The 17,285-nt window shown below is 44.4% G+C and overlaps 1 protein-coding gene across 1 annotated transcript; it reads right to left on the bottom strand.

The window, feature by feature from the left end:
• Positions 1 to 4,662: 4,662 nt before the first annotated feature.
• Positions 4,663 to 17,157, bottom strand: LOC115108720 (mediator of RNA polymerase II transcription subunit 16-like). Its single transcript, XM_065008502.1, has 14 exons — positions 16,971 to 17,157; positions 15,999 to 16,473; positions 15,462 to 15,631; positions 13,440 to 13,722; positions 13,062 to 13,211; positions 11,872 to 12,009; positions 11,114 to 11,121; positions 10,860 to 10,951; positions 10,199 to 10,354; positions 9,630 to 9,850; positions 9,034 to 9,240; positions 7,507 to 7,717; positions 6,974 to 7,289; positions 4,663 to 5,097 (listed from the first exon to the last, which is right to left on the bottom strand). The coding sequence occupies exons 3-13, from the start codon at positions 15,491 to 15,493 to the stop codon at positions 7,219 to 7,221; spliced, it is 1,569 nt and encodes a 522-aa protein (XP_064864574.1). The 5' UTR covers positions 15,494 to 15,631; positions 15,999 to 16,473; positions 16,971 to 17,157; the 3' UTR covers positions 4,663 to 5,097; positions 6,974 to 7,218.
• Positions 17,158 to 17,285: the final 128 nt, after the last annotated feature.

Genomic DNA, 17,285 nt, shown 5'->3' on the forward strand with positions numbered 1-17,285 from the left:
CCACCAATCAGGTAATTGCAGCAGACACGCACTCACTGCCTTTCAACGAAAAACGATCCTCCTAATCTGCACCACATGCATGCCACACAGCATTGTCCACGGGAGAGTCGGCGGTGCTTGCCTTAGCCCTACACCTCTTGCCTCTGTCTTGAAGGATTTTCTGCGGGTTTTATTTGGGGACAATATGATATACCAGCATTGCAGCCTAGACACTGCCTGTGCCTGCAACACATCCCCCATAGTCCTTATCATAGGCGACAGTTTTATTATCAAATGGATCAGCAGGCTATACCCTTTGAGCACACCTATCTATCTTTAAGAACATCATTTCTGTGCACGTTTGACCCTGGCAAGTTTAGCGTTACAACAGGAGGGAGCCGATGGAGTTTCACGGGCATAAATGACTAATAATATACATGTCCGGAAACTCAGCATAACGCAGTGCTACACGAGCAAGTATTTCCACCGAGCAGCAATGGCACCACATTGTAAAGCAACTGTGTGAGCAGGACCCGGAAATTGATCCAAAATGTCACGGCGGGTGGTGTGAGCCAATGCGTCGCTCCACTCTGCCTGCCAGTGTGAAAAGCCTCATATCTGCACTGACACCCACGCTCAATGCAGACAGGGAAATGTGCAACAGTGAGTGGGGAATGGCGGCGGTTGTTTAAGTGTCATCATTCCAAGCCAGAGGATCTCGTCTCACTTAATGAAGGGGATTTTTAATTGACATCGGTCACTGGTTGGTCGTCGTGGACCCCCAAGGGAAACCTCTTGCAGTCGGATTCACAACATACATACAGTTCATGCACCCATGAACACACACACCAGGGCCAGTATCCACGCACGCACACACACACACACACACACACACACACACACACACACACACACACACACACACACACACCAGGGCCACCTGCGAGGCAGACAGCTAATGAATGAGCTCCATCCAGCCGTTTAGTCTTTAACTACTGCTGCTAGGCTGGGCAAGCCCTCTTACTCTCCACACCAGATATATTCCTCTTTGGACCAATAGTCTATTTACTATTTAGTCTATTCATTATTTAGAACTTTGCAAGAGCACTACACAGAGCCTACCAGCAGTCGTTGGGTTAAGCATTTATGTTTAAATATAGGTAGGAAAGGTGCAATGAATTGTTTATGAATGTGTTGTGTCATCCTTATTTCGGGCAGCGGTACTGAAGTGTTACCCAGAATACATCACTGGAGGGTAGTTAGAAGGAGAGAGGGAGACTGTATAAAGTGCTACACTTTATATGGAGAAGGAAAGAAAAATTGAAACGTGTTTTGATATTGTCCTCCCCATTCCACCCAGGTGAAAGGTGTCACAGGCTGACGTCCATGAAGGCCTTTGTTACAACAATATACTGTACATTGTTTTTATTAAGGGACTGCTGGGACACCGGCCAGGAAAACCTAGTGGGAATTCGTCCACGACCTATGGCACACTGTTACTGTATGCATGTATGCTGCTGTTTTGACCTTCCTTGAAAAAAAAAAGAAGGATTTCTGAACCTCAATGGATTTCATCCTCAATTCCGACTCTGAATCTCAACCGAAATGATTAGACGAGATGAAAATACAGTCTTCCACCTAGCATACGAAGGCAGCTCAACTCAACATAACACTCTGTTTAATTGAGAATACGGCAAACAAAGCCTAATATTCCCTGTCGAGGCATCCCCTGCCTCAACCCTTTTTCTTTAGTTATCAGTTGTACACAAATGCGTGTTTTCTTTTCAGTACAGCACATTGCCAATTTCTACCCTTTGTGTTCCCACATGACTGTAGAAGGAAGAACCCCCAAAGGATCTATCCGTCTCTTGAGCTGATTTTAAAAAAAGCCGATAACGCGGTGGAAATGCGCTCCCGTTCGCCCTCCCTCTCAGTGTTTATGGTCCTGCATTGACTGATCGCATTGTGATTGATTTTTCCCTCTCCTCCCTCCTTCTCTTCCCTCCTTGTTCCCTGGGCTCGCTCGCTGCCGAGTCGTTTGCGCGGATGCCTCGACAGAGGGCGAGAAGAAACAGCTGCCTCGCATGAACTTACCCTCGAACGACTCACCAGCCGCCACTGCCTGTGCCATCGGCTGCTCTGCTCAGTCAGTGGAATCAGTCTGTTCGGTTGGTCTCTCCTCTCCACTGAGCTTTCAGAGGACTCCTGGCACTGGGAGACCAACAGGAGGCATGGCTACATCCCAAGATGTCCCCTTGTCTCCTGATCTGAAAGGACTTGGTAGAGAAGAATAATGGAGGGTTTGAAAGAGAGAGAAAAAAAGAAAGAGAAGAATGTCAGGGTTTTCCATTTCTATTCAATTTCTATGTTGTGCACAAAAATTCAGTCCTTTGCCTGAGTGCATGTTTGCAAAGAAAAGGAGACAAGGAAAGGAAGTGATCTAATAGTTTTGGGATAAAACAGCCTGGATGTTAGGCCTAATCTCCACCCTCAGAAGGGCTAGTTAAGAGCCTTCCCACCCAGAGCCTACAAGTGCTCTCAAGTCTCGCCAGCATTCACTTCAATCAAGCCTAATTCAATCACACGTCTATTATGCAACCAACATTTACAGCACTTCAAGACTGGCGTTTCAAAACTCTGATTTTAAAGGGCACTTGAAACAGGTTGCCCGGTGTGCGACGTGGGCGGGATATATACGCTCAAGGGAAAATGGAATGTCTCCAAAAATGCACACCAGGCGAGCTAAATCCCATATTGAGAAAGCGTCATTGTGGCAACCAGATTGTCCTGGCGTGACGGGGACGTAGCAATTGCGGGGGGGAAAACCTCTAATAGTCAGTGATGAGAGACTAAACTCTCCCCTACTGTTACTGTATACTGTAAAACAAGACCACGAGGCATAAAACACACTACAGCCTTGGTGTGTGTGCCTAGGAGTCCAAGAAGATGATTCTAAATCTGTTCAGTTCCAACCTATCTTTTCTACCCTGTCCCCAGGAAACTGCCTGACGATATTAGTATCAGTATCTGCTACAACACGAAAGATATTGCTTCTCTCGATTTTAATGCTCTTTGACAGTATCTTTTGGTAACCTTATTGCAGAAGCTGAGAGTAACTGTCAAATGGGATGTGTGGATCCCCTGAGGCTCATGGAATAGAAGTCAAAGCCCTTCTGTGGTGGGTCTTTTGAGTACGGTGAGCAGGGTAGTCCTAAAGGGTATTACCTCACAGTTCAGGCTGAGGCACACCTGTAGGGAGAGGCTGTTCCTCCGGTTGTGAGATCGAGAACCATGTGTCGATACCTCTTTGAATAAAGACGTCCATTTAACCCTGAAAAATCTGCCCTGTGCAATAGATGTATTCAAATGTTCCCGAATGTTGCGGATGAAAATGTTGTGAATTGAGATGAGCCAATGTCCTACTTAACGACATGAAAGCATTATATATGTTCTACAGAATACATACGGTATCTCACTGAACATTCTGTAATGTTATACCCTGCTGTAGGGCCACGACACTAATATAACCCTGAACATCGGATGGATACGATCTACTGTAGATACACACTTCTTTATACCACCTAATACCACACACCCAGTTATCCCCATAATTAGCTTCACTAAGTCACTCAGGTCATTCATTTCTCTAAGAGATATATTAACAGAACTGAATACAACGTTATCGTCCAACAGGAGATAGGACAGGATAAATTGGCCTTTGGCTTCATCTCAGAAAGGTGCCCCCATCAAGGTGACCTGATTGTGTGGAGACCTCATGAGGCGAGGGCAAGCAGCCAACCACAACGGAGCGAAAGACAGAAGGAGGGCACAGAGTTCACCTGAAGGGGTTTGGTTGAGGTGAGCAGTGTGCCAATGGTAGGAGGCGCTATTTTGGTGGTTGAATATAGAGGGGAGTTCGTCTGATATATTCTTTTGTTTTATGGGGTGAACCAAGCGGTTCTTCTGATAGTATGTAAAGCAGTGATCCATAGGAAGTATTCATTTTGAGTGCAAATTGCTTTGACTTTATAGTATTGGGAAATAGACAGGCAGTTCTCTTTTGTCAAATTGATTCAGAGACATTCCCTGGTTAAATCAATCTTATTTCACTTGGACCTGGACAAAATTGTGTTTGAAAATGATATAGATGAAAGTACATTTTAAATCATACTTTGAAATGTTTAAATCTTCTGGTCAATTTAAATAAAAACCGACACTCTTTACCCTGAATTGGCTAGACAAGATCTTTCAAAGTTGGCCAGACTAGACAAGTCAATTTCATTACAGCTATTTCAGGGACTGAGATATGACTTCAAAGAAAATAATTTGTGTTTGAAAAATCTCTAGTCCTTTTTTATTAAACAGAACCTCTTCCGGGAGTGGGAAGTAAAACCCTTCATTTTGATATAAAACCATCTTCAGTTAATTCCACTCATTATTAGTTCCTTCATCTAATCCCTGGTGCACATGACAGCACTAAAACCAGATTAGGTTCTATACACACGAGATGTCTAGTGCCCCCATGTGGCACAAATTTCCAACTACATCTGACACACAAACCACCAAGGACCAAATCCTAATTATTGTGCAAATCTCCCATTGACATCAATGCACAATGTACATGAAAATATGTGCAAAAGCATCCAAATAGGATTGAAAGTCAAATGTCACACCTTTCACCCGTAAGGTCCTCAAGAAGCTTTATTTTCTTGATACGCGTTTGCATATACAAAGGGACATGAAAAACGTGGTTCCTATTTACAGGTAGGAAACAATGACGGCATGATCACAGCCTTTCCAAATGGCCATATGTGCAATACAACTGCATTGATATACTTCATCATATTGGATATGGAATCTGTCCTTCGTGACATCTGCTAGGAGGCAGCAGCGCTGTGCAATCTACTGTCCAAACTCCAAAGGCTGATCTAGAGTCGGGGTTTGCGGTGTCCATGGGCTTGTCAGAGTCAATAGTTGTCCGTTGACTGATCTCAGGACAGTGTGGAGGGAAACCTTCTCCAGAGGCCTCCGCACAGGCAGTTCTTGATCCAGCGTTGCTCCCACTGCTTCATTGCGTTGGTCTTGTTGGGCGAGCGGAGCATGGTCACACAGCCACACCTGAGATGGAGAGAGAGAGTGAATAAACATTGAAAAAGCAGGGTCGGGAAAAGAGAATCTTCAAATTGTTGCTTGCGTTGGACCAACAAAAAGGTTCTTAAAGTGTAACGTTACATGTAGAGGGATATGCTGACGTTATGATATAATGTTAAGGTAAAAATAAGGGAAAGATGCAAGTGCTGGGGAGTGGGTGAAAGAGCAAGTTGGTGTCTGTCCGGGTGCAGGCTTTGCTCTCCTCTGTGGGACAGACTCCCATGTGGAGACAACGTAGGTTAGCCATCCTCTGGGCCCCTGGAAACACACATTTTTAGCAAATGGGCCGTTACTTTTTCAACTTTACAGCAGGCTGAGCTTCATCTGACCCCAAATGGTGATCCAATAACAACCGTGTTTTGAATTTTTGCGTCAACATAGTACAGTGCTACTGCCTTGGTCACTTGAGCACTATCCCCAATTGAAACCCTAAAAAGTCTATAATAATAATTTTGCACGCCCAATTTTTCAGTTTTTGATTTGTTAAAAAAGTTTGAAATATCCAATAAATGTCGTTCCACTTCATGATTGTGTCCCACTTGTTGTTGATTCTTCACAAAAAAATACAGTTTTATATCTTTATGTTTGAAGCCTGAAATGTGGCAAAAGGTCGCAAAGTTCAAGGGGGCCGAATACTTTCGCAAGGCACTGTATATATATATATGAATAAAAATCGGTTTCTAAACTATATATATATACACACACACACACAATAAAAGTTACAAGAAAATGACATTATTTACCCATCAATTGGGCACAAAATAAATCGGACACAAAAAAAACTTGCAAATGCATCCCAAAAATTTGTGGTCACAAGCTTGATGTAGTCATTGCGTGCTACTTTTGACGACTTTAAATACACATGTGAATTTGTCCAAATACTTTTGGATATTGGGCAGGACTCTCCAACCCAGTTCCTGGAGGACTACAAGGGCTGGGCGATACGGCCTAAAAATCATAACTAGATTTTTTTAATGTTCTCTAAATAAGCTAGTTGTCCAATTAGAAATAAAATACACTGCATTTTAAACAGTCAGCAATAATCAAATTAATTCAGGGCTTGTGAAATGACACCTAAATATAAGCCTTCGACAACCACTAATAATGACATTATTTGTTCATTTTTTACCATAATCACTGATCTGGTTTTCATGTCTGTCCCTTTTGTTTACAAATGTAACCACAATCATGCATAATGCACATTCACTAATAATGACCAACTTCTTGAAGCAGGCATTATAGAAAATGAACACAGACCTCAAACAACCCCTCAAGCACAAGCCCACATGCTACTGAGTAGCCAGATAATCTTTATATTTAAAGTCTAGCCAACTTGGATCTATTTGCTAGCTAACAAGCCAGAACAGTTGAAATGTTATGAACACACCCGTCTGTCCGTCTCCAACTGTTTGAACAGCCTGTTGGCCTGTCCACTTTGTTCAGATGTTGAAATCAAGTGGCCTACCTTATTTCTCGGAATAAGAACGAGTTGCCAATTCCTTATATAATTGTATTTTATGCTCATTGCACTTTTATAAAACGCAGACTAGATGGCTAGTATTCCAAGTCTGTGGCTAAAATCCTACTAGTACTATGTGGTACCGCAATGCCGCGCACAACAGAAACTTGAACATTCATTTTCCAGAATCAATGTTCATTGTAGCCCTTGATCATGGACGAAGGAGTCTTCTGTAGGGAGGAGTTTTGTTAAGAGCCCAGACGCTCAATCTGAACATTAACGCGTCGCTTGCGGTACAGTTTTGGAAGCATAAGGACCTTTCATATCGGCAATTATTATTATTATTTAAAATAAAATAAAACTAAAGGTTAAATTGATACACACCTTGATAGGGTTAGGGTTCCCACACGACCATATCTCCATGTTATAGCGCTTGCTTACGGAAGACAAGAGGCGAGCACCTATGCATCCACATAGTCAGCTACACATGTTCGCCCCATCCTTAAAGCCGAGCCAGAGCTTGGTGAGCAGGCGGAAGAGGAGCGACATGCTGTCCTAGTTGTCCGAGGTGGCCGTGTAGATGGGCAGGCAGCCAGGCTTCAGCAGGCCCCAGATCCAGATCATCACCGTCATTTCACGCAGCATGCCCAGGGACGATCCGTCGCGCAGGAACCCAAAGCCCGGGACGCACGATGGAGCCCTGAGAGAGGACACGGATTAATACAGACAGACTGGATAGAGACAGACAGCACAGACACACACTCTATACTGGCACCAACTCTACATTCGATAGAACGCTACATTCTTTCAATGCATATTCCTGCATATTGCACCTTTAAGTGAAATTGGTGTCCGAAGTAGGATCCGTCTATTCATTGGTTATACAGGTATAATGGTAGTGATGCTAGTCCTCCCACCAGTGTCAGTATTTTTGGCGCATATCTCTGCCAGCCCATCCCCGGGGCTCTTGTCTGGCGTGTTGAGGACGTGGGGCCTCAGCAGTGACTTGAGGGTGGCGCTAATGGCGATAAGGAGGAGCTTGGTGTGGAAGTCGCAGGCTCGCGCTGCCGTAGCCGCCGACAGCTTACAGAGAGAGGCCTTCACTGCGACGATGCGTGTTGAGAGCACCTACCACACACACACACACACACACACACAGTATATTATAAAAACAAACAAACAATACCATCCCTTCATTGTCACACATTTCACTTTGTCAAACATAATTCCCTGCAGTGGGGATCCTTGGGTTGTGTTTTGAAATGTCAACTAACACCCAAATTTGTCCGATAAGAACATACACTACATGACCAAAAGCATGTGGACAGTATGTGCTCGTCAAACATTTCATTCCAAACTCATTGGCATTAATATGGAATTGGTCCCCCCTTTGCTGCTATAACAGCCTCCACTGTTCTGGGAAGGCTTTCCACTAGATGTTGGAATATTGCTGCGGGGAGTTGCTTCAATTCAGCCACAAAGGCATTAGTGAGGTCAGGCACTGATGATTGGCGATTAGGCCTGTCTCGGGGTAGAAGTCAGGGCTCTGTGCAGGCCAGTCAAGTAATGTCATTGTATGCCGTAGCGTTAAGATTTCCTCTGAACCATGAAAAACAGCCCCAGATCATTATTCCTTCTCCACCAAATTTTACAGGTGGTACTATGCATTCGGGCAGGTAGCGTTCTCCTGGCATCCGCCAAACCCAGATTTGTCCGTCAGACTGCCAGATGGTGAAGCGTGATTCATCACTCCAGAGAACGCGTTTCCACTGCTCCAGAATCCAATGGCGGTGAGCTTTACACCACTCCAGCCAACGCTTGGCATTGCGCATGGTGTTCTTAGACTTGTGTGTGGCTGCTCGGCCATGGAAACCCATTTCATGAAGCTCCCGATGAACAGTTCTCGCGCTGAAGTTGCTTCCAGAGGCAGTTTGGAACTCGGTAGTGAGTGTTGCAACTGAGAGTTTGGAACTCGGTAGTGAGTGTTGCAACTGAGGACAGGGTATTTTTACTCGCCATGATTTACATCACTCAGCGGTCCCGTTCTGTGAGCTTGTGTGGCCTACCACTTCGCGGCTGAGCTGCTGTTGCTCCTAGATATTTCCACTTCACAACAGCAGTTAAAGTTGACCGGGGCAGCTCTAGCAGGGCAGAAATTTGACGAACTGACTTGTTGTTACGGTGGCATCCTATGACAGTGCCACGTTGAAAGTCACTGAGCTCTTCAGTAAGCCCATTCTACTGCCAATGTTAGTCTCTGGAGATTGCATGGCTGTGTGCTCGATTTTATACACCTGTCAGCAACGGGTGTGGCTGAAATAGCCAAATCCACTAATTTGAAACGTTGTCCACATACTTTTGTATATATAGTGTATATTTCAATTTCCCGTTGCATAACAATTCACTACGGTGTGCCCTACTGAACACGACCCTGGTCCACCTACCTGCTGCAGGGCTTGGTTCTGTCTCATGTACTCTTCATGAAGCTTCTCCACCAGGTTATGGACCATGCCCGGCTGCACGTGGAGCAGCACATCCCACCAGTCGTAGCCCGTCACCATGCAGTACTCCAGTAGGAACAGCAGGTGGCGCAGCAGTGTGTTCATGTCCAACATCTGGCCCATGGAGGGAGACATGCGGATCATGTGCAGCTGAGGAGGGGGGAAAAGAGCCAAAGCGGAGATCTAAAATTTGTCTGGAGTTTTTTTGTTGCTGTTCATATTCGGGAGCTGATTAGCAGAATTAAGGACAGGGATATGGATAGCTTATTGTTGCAAGAGAGGATAAAGGTATGAGTTTTTATTTTGCCTTTAGACCACACACTGCTGTAAGCTTTAACAACATTGAAGGTAAAAATACAATATTTTGCCTTTTTTCAAAAACGTCAGCTATCTAAGCTATACTATCATCTACCGAGATAAAAGGGCGATACGAGTACTGTGTGGGGACATTTTAAGGTCACTGCATAATCAACGGATCTGAACGCATTGACGCGCGATTGATGTGCTCCAACTAGCTGACTTGTGCTACCGTCTCTCACCTTGCCGCGGTTGTCCACTCCGGCCAGGGCCAGCGAGGTCCAGGAGAACTGCAGGGCCTTGAAGTGGACGGTGTGGCCGCCGGCACGCTGCCGCTTGATGGCCGGCTCGTCCCCGGGCCGCTGGGAGGAGCCCGAGGAGGAGCCGTAGAACACTCCCATAGTGTGGAGGGACAGCCGGTGGAGGATCTGGATGCTGCCATTGTGGAAGGCTAGAGCCAGGCCTGGGAGGGACCACCATACAGAATCTCATCAAACGTAATTAACTTTATTGATCTCCAAAGGTGGACATTGACACCAGCAGTACACAAAAACAGGGGCAACACAGTGAGTGTATAACAATACACACTTTCTCTGCCGTTATACATCAATCTGTCTTGACACAACTATGTTGTGTGGGACACATTCAATGTAGCTCCCACTTCCCGACCATGTTTCTTGAGCATAGAATGAATTCTTCTTTGGTGGGTTTAATAGTACTGCAAATCAACATTCTGGAAAGGTGTATGCTGCCACCTGAAGTAATCAAGAGTAGATATGGACTGTTCGATGATGGGTTATTGGGCACTTACCGAGGCCTGGGCAGAACTTTGTGTCCGACGCCACCTTTAAGTCAGGGTTGGAGATGGAGATGGGCAGCTTGGGCAGAGCAACGGCCGACACACGGTCCAGGTCATTGGTGGCTGAGAGGATACGCCATTTCAAGATCATCGGCTGTTTCTCACCCACTTGTGGGGGTGGAGAGGAGAAAGGGTGAGCAAGGGTTGTGTCTGTGTGTCTTTATGGGGGCACCTCAATTGTGGAATCATTAACTGCTCTCCTTTCCTTAAACTGTATTGATCTGAAAACACAATGGAGGGTTCCTAAAGAGAATTTACTGTCAACAAAGCGGAGATCTAAAATTTGTCTGGAGTTTTTTTGTTGCTGTTCATATTCGGGAGCTGATTACCAGAATTAAGGACAGGGATATGGATAGCTTATTGTTGCAAGAGAGGATAAAGGTATGAGTTTTTATTTTGCCTTTAGACCACACATTAACTGCTCTCCTTTCCTTAAACTGTATTGATCTGAAAACACAATGGAGGGTTCCTAAAGAGAATTTACTGTCAACTGTTCAGTTCTTTAAAGGAAGTGGACAATTGGAAACAACTTTAAACTATTGAGATACCCCCTATAGCTATACTTATATTTTCCATTAGAGTTCTTCCTGGTTTTTGTTGTTCTCCTCCTTACCTACTGGTGAGCGATGCTGGAATATGTTATTAACAGGGAGGCCTTCTTTTCGCAGTGACCAGCACTCGATGATGCTGCCCATCTCACAGCACCTAAAGGAGTATTAATATCATAGTCATATACACACACCTCAGTCAACTGGTTAAAACTCCCTGCAATTTAACAGGACTTTGTATCATTCATTAAAAAGTAGGGCTGTGGCGGTATTAGATTTTTGGATGTTGGTTATTGGTGACCACAGTCATTTGGCTGACCGTAATAACTGTTCGAATAGCAAGAAAAATGATTATACATTAAAAGATGCACATTTCCTCCTCCTGACTGCGTGTGCTGCTGCTGCAGGGAGGGGGGCGTTGTCTAGGCAACCAAAGACTCGTTAGCTACAACACCTGGCTTGTTTCAGCAAGGAGCAACAAAGTTTCATCACGTTGTAGAGTCCAAGTTACTGTAGCGTCCATGTCACTGCAGAAACGGACCTCGACCGCATGAATGTCCGGCTGTCCTGTCGTCAGTCAACGTTGTTTTTTTTTTACGGTCATGACTGTTATTTTATTTTCATGACGGTCATCGTCCATAACCGTCAATCACGCGGTTATACGGTAATTGTGCCAGCCTTAATTAAATGTATGTGCTACACTGTTTGAATACATAAACTCGGGGGAAAAGAAACGTCGTCTCACTGTCAACTGCGTTTATTTTCAGCAAACTTAACGTGTGAATATTCGTATGAACATAACAAGATTCAACAATTGAGACATAACTGAACAAGTTCCACAGACATGTGACTAACAGAAATTGAAAAATGTGTCCCTGAACAAAGGGGGGGGGGGGGATCTAAAGTTAACAGTCAGTATCTGGAGTGGCCACCAGCTGCATTAAGTATTGAGGTGCATCTCCTCCTCATGGACTGCACCAGATTTGCCAGTTCTTGCTGTGAGATGTTAACCCACTCTTCCACTAAGGCACCTGCAAGTTCCCAAACATTTCTGGGAGTAATGGCCCTAACCCTCACCCTCTGATCCAACAGGTCCCAGACGTGCTCAATGGGATTGAGATCCGGGCTCTTCGCAGGCCGTGGCAGAACATTGACATTCCTGTCTTGCAGGAAATCACGCACAGAACGAGCAGTATGGCTGGTGGCATTGTCAGGCTGGAGGGTCATGTCAGGAAGCCTGCAGGAAGGTTACCACATGAGGGAGGAGGATGTCTTCCCTGTAACGCACAGCATTGAGATTGCCTGCCATGACAACAAGCTCAGTCTGATGATGCTGTGACACACCGCTCCAGACCATGACGGACCCTCCACCTCCAAATCGATCCTGCTCCAGAGTACAGGCCTCGGTGTAACCCTCATTCCTTCGACGATAAACACGAATCCGACTATCACCCCTGGTGAGACAAACCCGTGACTCGTCAGTGAAGAGCACTTTTTGCCAGTCCTGTCTGGTCCAGCCGGTGATGTCTGGTTACGACCTGCCTTACAACAGGCCTACAAGGCCTCAGTCCAGCCTCTCTCAGCCTATTGCGGACAGCCTGAGCACTGATGGAGGGATTGAGCGTTCCTGGTGTAACTTGGGCAGTTGTTGTTGTCATCCTGTACCTGTCCCGAAGGTGTGATGTTCGAATGTACTGATCCTGTGCGGGTGTTGATCTGATCTGAGACTGATCTGCCACTGCGAGAACGATCAGCTGTCCGTCCTGTCTCCCTGTAGCGCTGTCTTAGGCGTCTCACAGTACGGAATTGCAATTTATTGCACTGGCCACATCTGCAGTCCTCATGCCTCCTTGCAGCATGCCTAAGGCACGTTCACGCAACTGAGCAGGGACCCTGGGCATCTTTCTTTTGGTGTTTTTCAGAGTCAGTAGAAAGGCCTCTTTAGTGTCCTAAGTTTTCATAACTGTGACCTTAATTGCCTACTGTCTATAAGCTGTTAGTGTCTTAATGACCGTTCCACAGGTGCATGTTCATTAAATGTTTATGGTTCCTTGAACAAGCATGGGAAACAGTGTTTAAACTCTTTACAATGAAGATCTGTGAAGTTATTTGGAATTTTACGAATTATCTTTGAAAGACAGGGTCCTGAAAAAGGGACGTTTCTTTTTTTGCTGAGTTTATGTTGTACTGGTAAGTGAAAAAGCTGGAAAGAACTCCAAATAAAGGATACTTGGAAAGACAATGTGTTCACAGTGTGTGTCTCTCACCTGCTCGGAGTTCCCCCTGGTGAGGAACTTGAGGTGTGTGACGGCCGGGTACTTGTCCCTCCTGACCGGGTCTGTGGTGCAGCGCATAAAGAGTGAGGGCAGCAACTCCGTGTCGATGCGACACTTCTCGTTGACCACGCTCACGCACACCTCGAGTAAGGATCACAATAATGGCATTGCAATAATAGTACCACTTGATACATTACATTGGAGGAAAACCTCATATAATCGTGCAGTAAACCCTCATTACAAGAAAAGAAAATGCATTAGCATTTGTACAGTGTCGCTTGCCAGACTTATCAGAGACACGATGACTGGCTAGCACTTCTGGTGTTAACCAGTAATGATGAAAAATTCAATATCATTGCTAGCTAATACCTTGTAGAACTGCACAGGTGAGGAGCTACTGCCGTCCGTTGCCGCCACCACGATGTTGCCCCCGCCGGTGAAGGCGATGTCGGCCAGGGCAACGCGGCCCCTCAGGCGACACAGGCTCTCGCTGGCGGTCAATAGCTGACCGTTGGGCTTCAGCAAGGACACCGTGACCAGGCCGCTCACCGTCACTGCCAGCCAGCCTTCCATGGGCTTACCCCCGAACAGCGTGAGAGACGGCGAGAACTTGACCCGTGAAAACTTCTCCCCAAAAGTCGGTGGAGCCTGACTGGGGTGGGGGAAGGTTGGAGGAAAGGTAGAGAGAGAGTGGGAAGTAGCACATTTCAACAAACTAAGTGGAAAATTACAGATATGTCTGTATATGCTTGTTATATGCAGCGCTACTCAGCCATTTTACAGCACCTCTGCCAAATAGGGACATATAGAGTATTGGCAGATCTCAAGAGCTTACCCTGATGGGAATTAGCCGTTTCACATCCGTTACATATACAAGACTACATTGAAATGTTTCTTACAGAAGAAATATGGAAAGCATATGCATTAACCATTGTAGAAATGAAAAAGGGAACAATTAGGAGATTATGGGAAAAGTATTAGACTAAAGGTGAGGACACAACAGTTCACCTGACAAGACTGAATCCAAACATTACACTGTTGATTTTATGTGCATTTTACATTTACTGGACTTTTTTGCAGCATTTGTTGATAACGAAATCTGAAAATACTCTGGATACATTCAGTAACATAATAAGAATATTCTTGGAAATTTGGAGTAGGTGCCAAAAAGTAAGGCCAAAAAAAAAAATCACAAGGGTTTGAGTGAAAGGTCTAACTGGTGTTTCCAAGTGGCCACACACCTTTCCAAAGTGTGCACAGTTTCCTAAGTCATTTTAATGCACTTTTATGACTCAAAGAAGTGTCTTCAACTATAAGGTGCATTTTTAAGCTCTCCTAGCTGTGCCATTGGGGAACTAGAGCAAGCACACTTTAAGTTGTTTTGATGTGAACCCAGCCCTGCATTCCCACCTTTACACAATTACTGTTGTTGCTTACGCAATCCAAAAACGGTCCATTATAAATCGCAATCTGGGTCAGGTGGCCATAATTTGATAGTTTGCTCTGTTGTCAACACGACAAGCTAAATGATAAAATATGATTTTACAGTGTGGCAATTCAGAGAAGCAGATGGTAATTTTGGTGCGCGTAGAATTGAGTCATGAGTCATGAGTTCATTCTGATGTGTGGTCCGTGGCAAATTTGATTCAAAATACAACAAACATAGGCTCATTCTGTTCAGGACAATGTAGGGTGCAAAGCCATATCATCTTGTAACTGTACATCAAACATACGTGTTCCTAAACGCTGACACTGTGTATTACATAGGTTTTATGATATGGAAATGTGAAGTGGACATTTGGACTCACGGGTGTTTGGCCTGCTTGTATGATGTTTATTATAATCCTCAACGTATCATCTTTCAAAATACATCCGAGTTCTCGTCATTTACAGCTTCCCTCACTCAGACAACAAAACATTTGCAAAAGTTTCCCAATTAGTGCGAGGAATGGGGGCAACTTCTTGCCAAGCGCAGTGCTCATGTTCAGAATGGCTGTCAGTCAAAACCCATACAGAGCCGTGAAGCGGACACCCTGAGCTCTGACATCATGGATAGCATTTTACTGTACAGCCACTGCGTTCCAATTTAGCCGCTTATCAGTGTCCAAATCTGCCATTTTCAACCATATACAGGTACGAGTGTAAAGTTTTTAAAATGTATTATTAAACCTTTATTTAACTAGGCAAGTCAGTTAAGAACAAATTCTTATTTACAATGACGCCCTGGGAACAGTGGGTTAACTGCCTTGTTCAGAGACTTGTCAGCTCGGGGATTCGATCTAGCAACCTTTCAGTTACTGGCCCAACGCTCTTAAACTTGTCTATAAAATACTGACAAAGTAATAAATCATAAGGTCCACACAGACAGTTGAGAATAAGCTGGTCCATTACCATCTCCACATGCAGAGCCAGCTTGACTCCATTATGCAGCCAGGACAGAGCTACGATAGGGTCTCCGTCCACTGCACTCCCTAGTGAAGTCTCCCAGCTGTTCACCAGGTGATCTGTCATCGCCCAGCACTTGATCTGCCCGTCTCCATCAGCAGACAGCAACCTGGAACCTGGAACACACAAAGACACATGAACGGATGCAATCGTGCGTGTGTGTGGGCACACACACGCGTAACCTTTAAACTCCAGGGACACTTCCTGGCATTCCACATGAGTCTATCTGGACTGATAGGGCAGTTGCACCTTTAAAGGAATCCACTCAAACTACTCTTCAATAACTCTTCATAATCATGACGATGTGGCAAGTTACAATTTGCTTTTTGAAAGACCTATATCTTGAAAAATTGATTGCTGAATCCAAACATTTTGGGACTGTATCAACAGTGGACTAATTAAAAAATATATATATATATAGTTTGAGTGGATTATTATTTTTCTTTTAAGGGTGGATTTGGTGTTACTACTATGTTGACCCACCTGATTGGTCCCACTCCAGACAGGATATGACCTCGGCATGTCCAGAGTAAATTTAGTACACATCCCATGGGTGCTCTGTGTCAATGATGTGGACCATATGACTGACTTCTGAAATAAAGCAAACTGCTGCAGTGCATGTTCTGCTAATCAAGTCACTAGGCGTTGAATTACATATGCAAAATGATATCCGTTTATAGGATCAAAACTGATACGGCAATGGGATTTGTTTGATTTGCTTTGCACAACATCAAAACTGTCAGAAGATCAGTACCAAAAGCACAGCTGTGTACCTTTCTCATCTTCTTTATTTTTTAGGTCTGTGGTAAAGGCAACTAGGTTCCTGCAGGACCAGGCACACGCCAGTGGGATGGATGGACAGTGGTTACTCTTGGGTCTCTTCTCCCACTCACAAAAATAGGCCACCTCCATCATTCAACCATACACTTGACCACTGATTGAGCATGCGTTTTCAGTCCTTGTCCAATCAGAGAAATTGATATTTAATCAGTCCCTTTGCGTGGCTTCAGTGGACTACACTTTGCAGGTATAACACACGCAAGAGACATAATTATAGCTAGCTGCATGTCAAATTTGCTTGTATCACCTTCTTTGCAATCGTATTCTTCTAACTTCGTCACTTATTAGTTCGTTAGGTTACTTAGTTAGCTAACCGTCATATGCTCATGTAGGTTGCTCTGGATAAGAGCGTCTGCTAAATAACTCAAATGTAAATATATATGTTGTAATAAAGCTTACTAGCTAATATGCATTAGCTGCTTGCATAAACTAGCTGGTTTATAGAAATAATTATCCTGATTAGCAAGCTAGCATTAGCTAGATGGCATATAACAATGGTAAAATGTGAAGAACCTGACAATGAAGCAACTACATTAGACGAACTTCTAATAAAAGCTAAATGTACATATATTATTCATAGAACTAGTAGGTGAGATTTAAAATGTATTTCCTTACCATCTATCTAGCACTGTGCAATAAATCAGGGGTGTATTAATTAGTCAGATCCTGTTGCAAAACATTTTACAACGGAAACCGTTTACTCCCAAAAGTAAAACGTTTTGCAACGAGAGTTTCTATTGGACAAATTGTCCAAAAAGTCCCTCCCCGGTTGTCGTATTCCGTTGCAAAACGGTTTGAAAATCTGATGTTAATTTGACAAAACTTTTTACAACGGAATACACCCCATCCAACTACAAACAAAATATGGGGCATTGCTAGAAGAGATACAGCTTTTGTCAAATTAACTTTTGTCATAATCATAGCAGGTTA

This window comes from Oncorhynchus nerka, linkage group LG24, assembly GCF_034236695.1.
Source record: "Oncorhynchus nerka isolate Pitt River linkage group LG24, Oner_Uvic_2.0, whole genome shotgun sequence".
Taxonomy (NCBI): Eukaryota; Metazoa; Chordata; class Actinopteri; order Salmoniformes; family Salmonidae; genus Oncorhynchus; species Oncorhynchus nerka.

Excerpts from the sequence above, each read along its gene's own strand:
- LOC115108720 (XM_065008502.1), bottom strand. The coding sequence starts at position 15,493 with ATGGAGTCAAGCTGGCTCTGCATGTGGAGATG. Across the intron at positions 13,212-13,439 it reads CACCTGTGCAGTTCTACAAG|GTGTGCGTGAGCGTGGTCAA; the intron begins GTATTAGCTAGC and ends TCCTTACTCGAG. Across the intron at positions 10,355-10,859 it reads CCAGCATCGCTCACCAGTAG|TGGGTGAGAAACAGCCGATG; the intron begins GTAAGGAGGAGA and ends CACCCCCACAAG.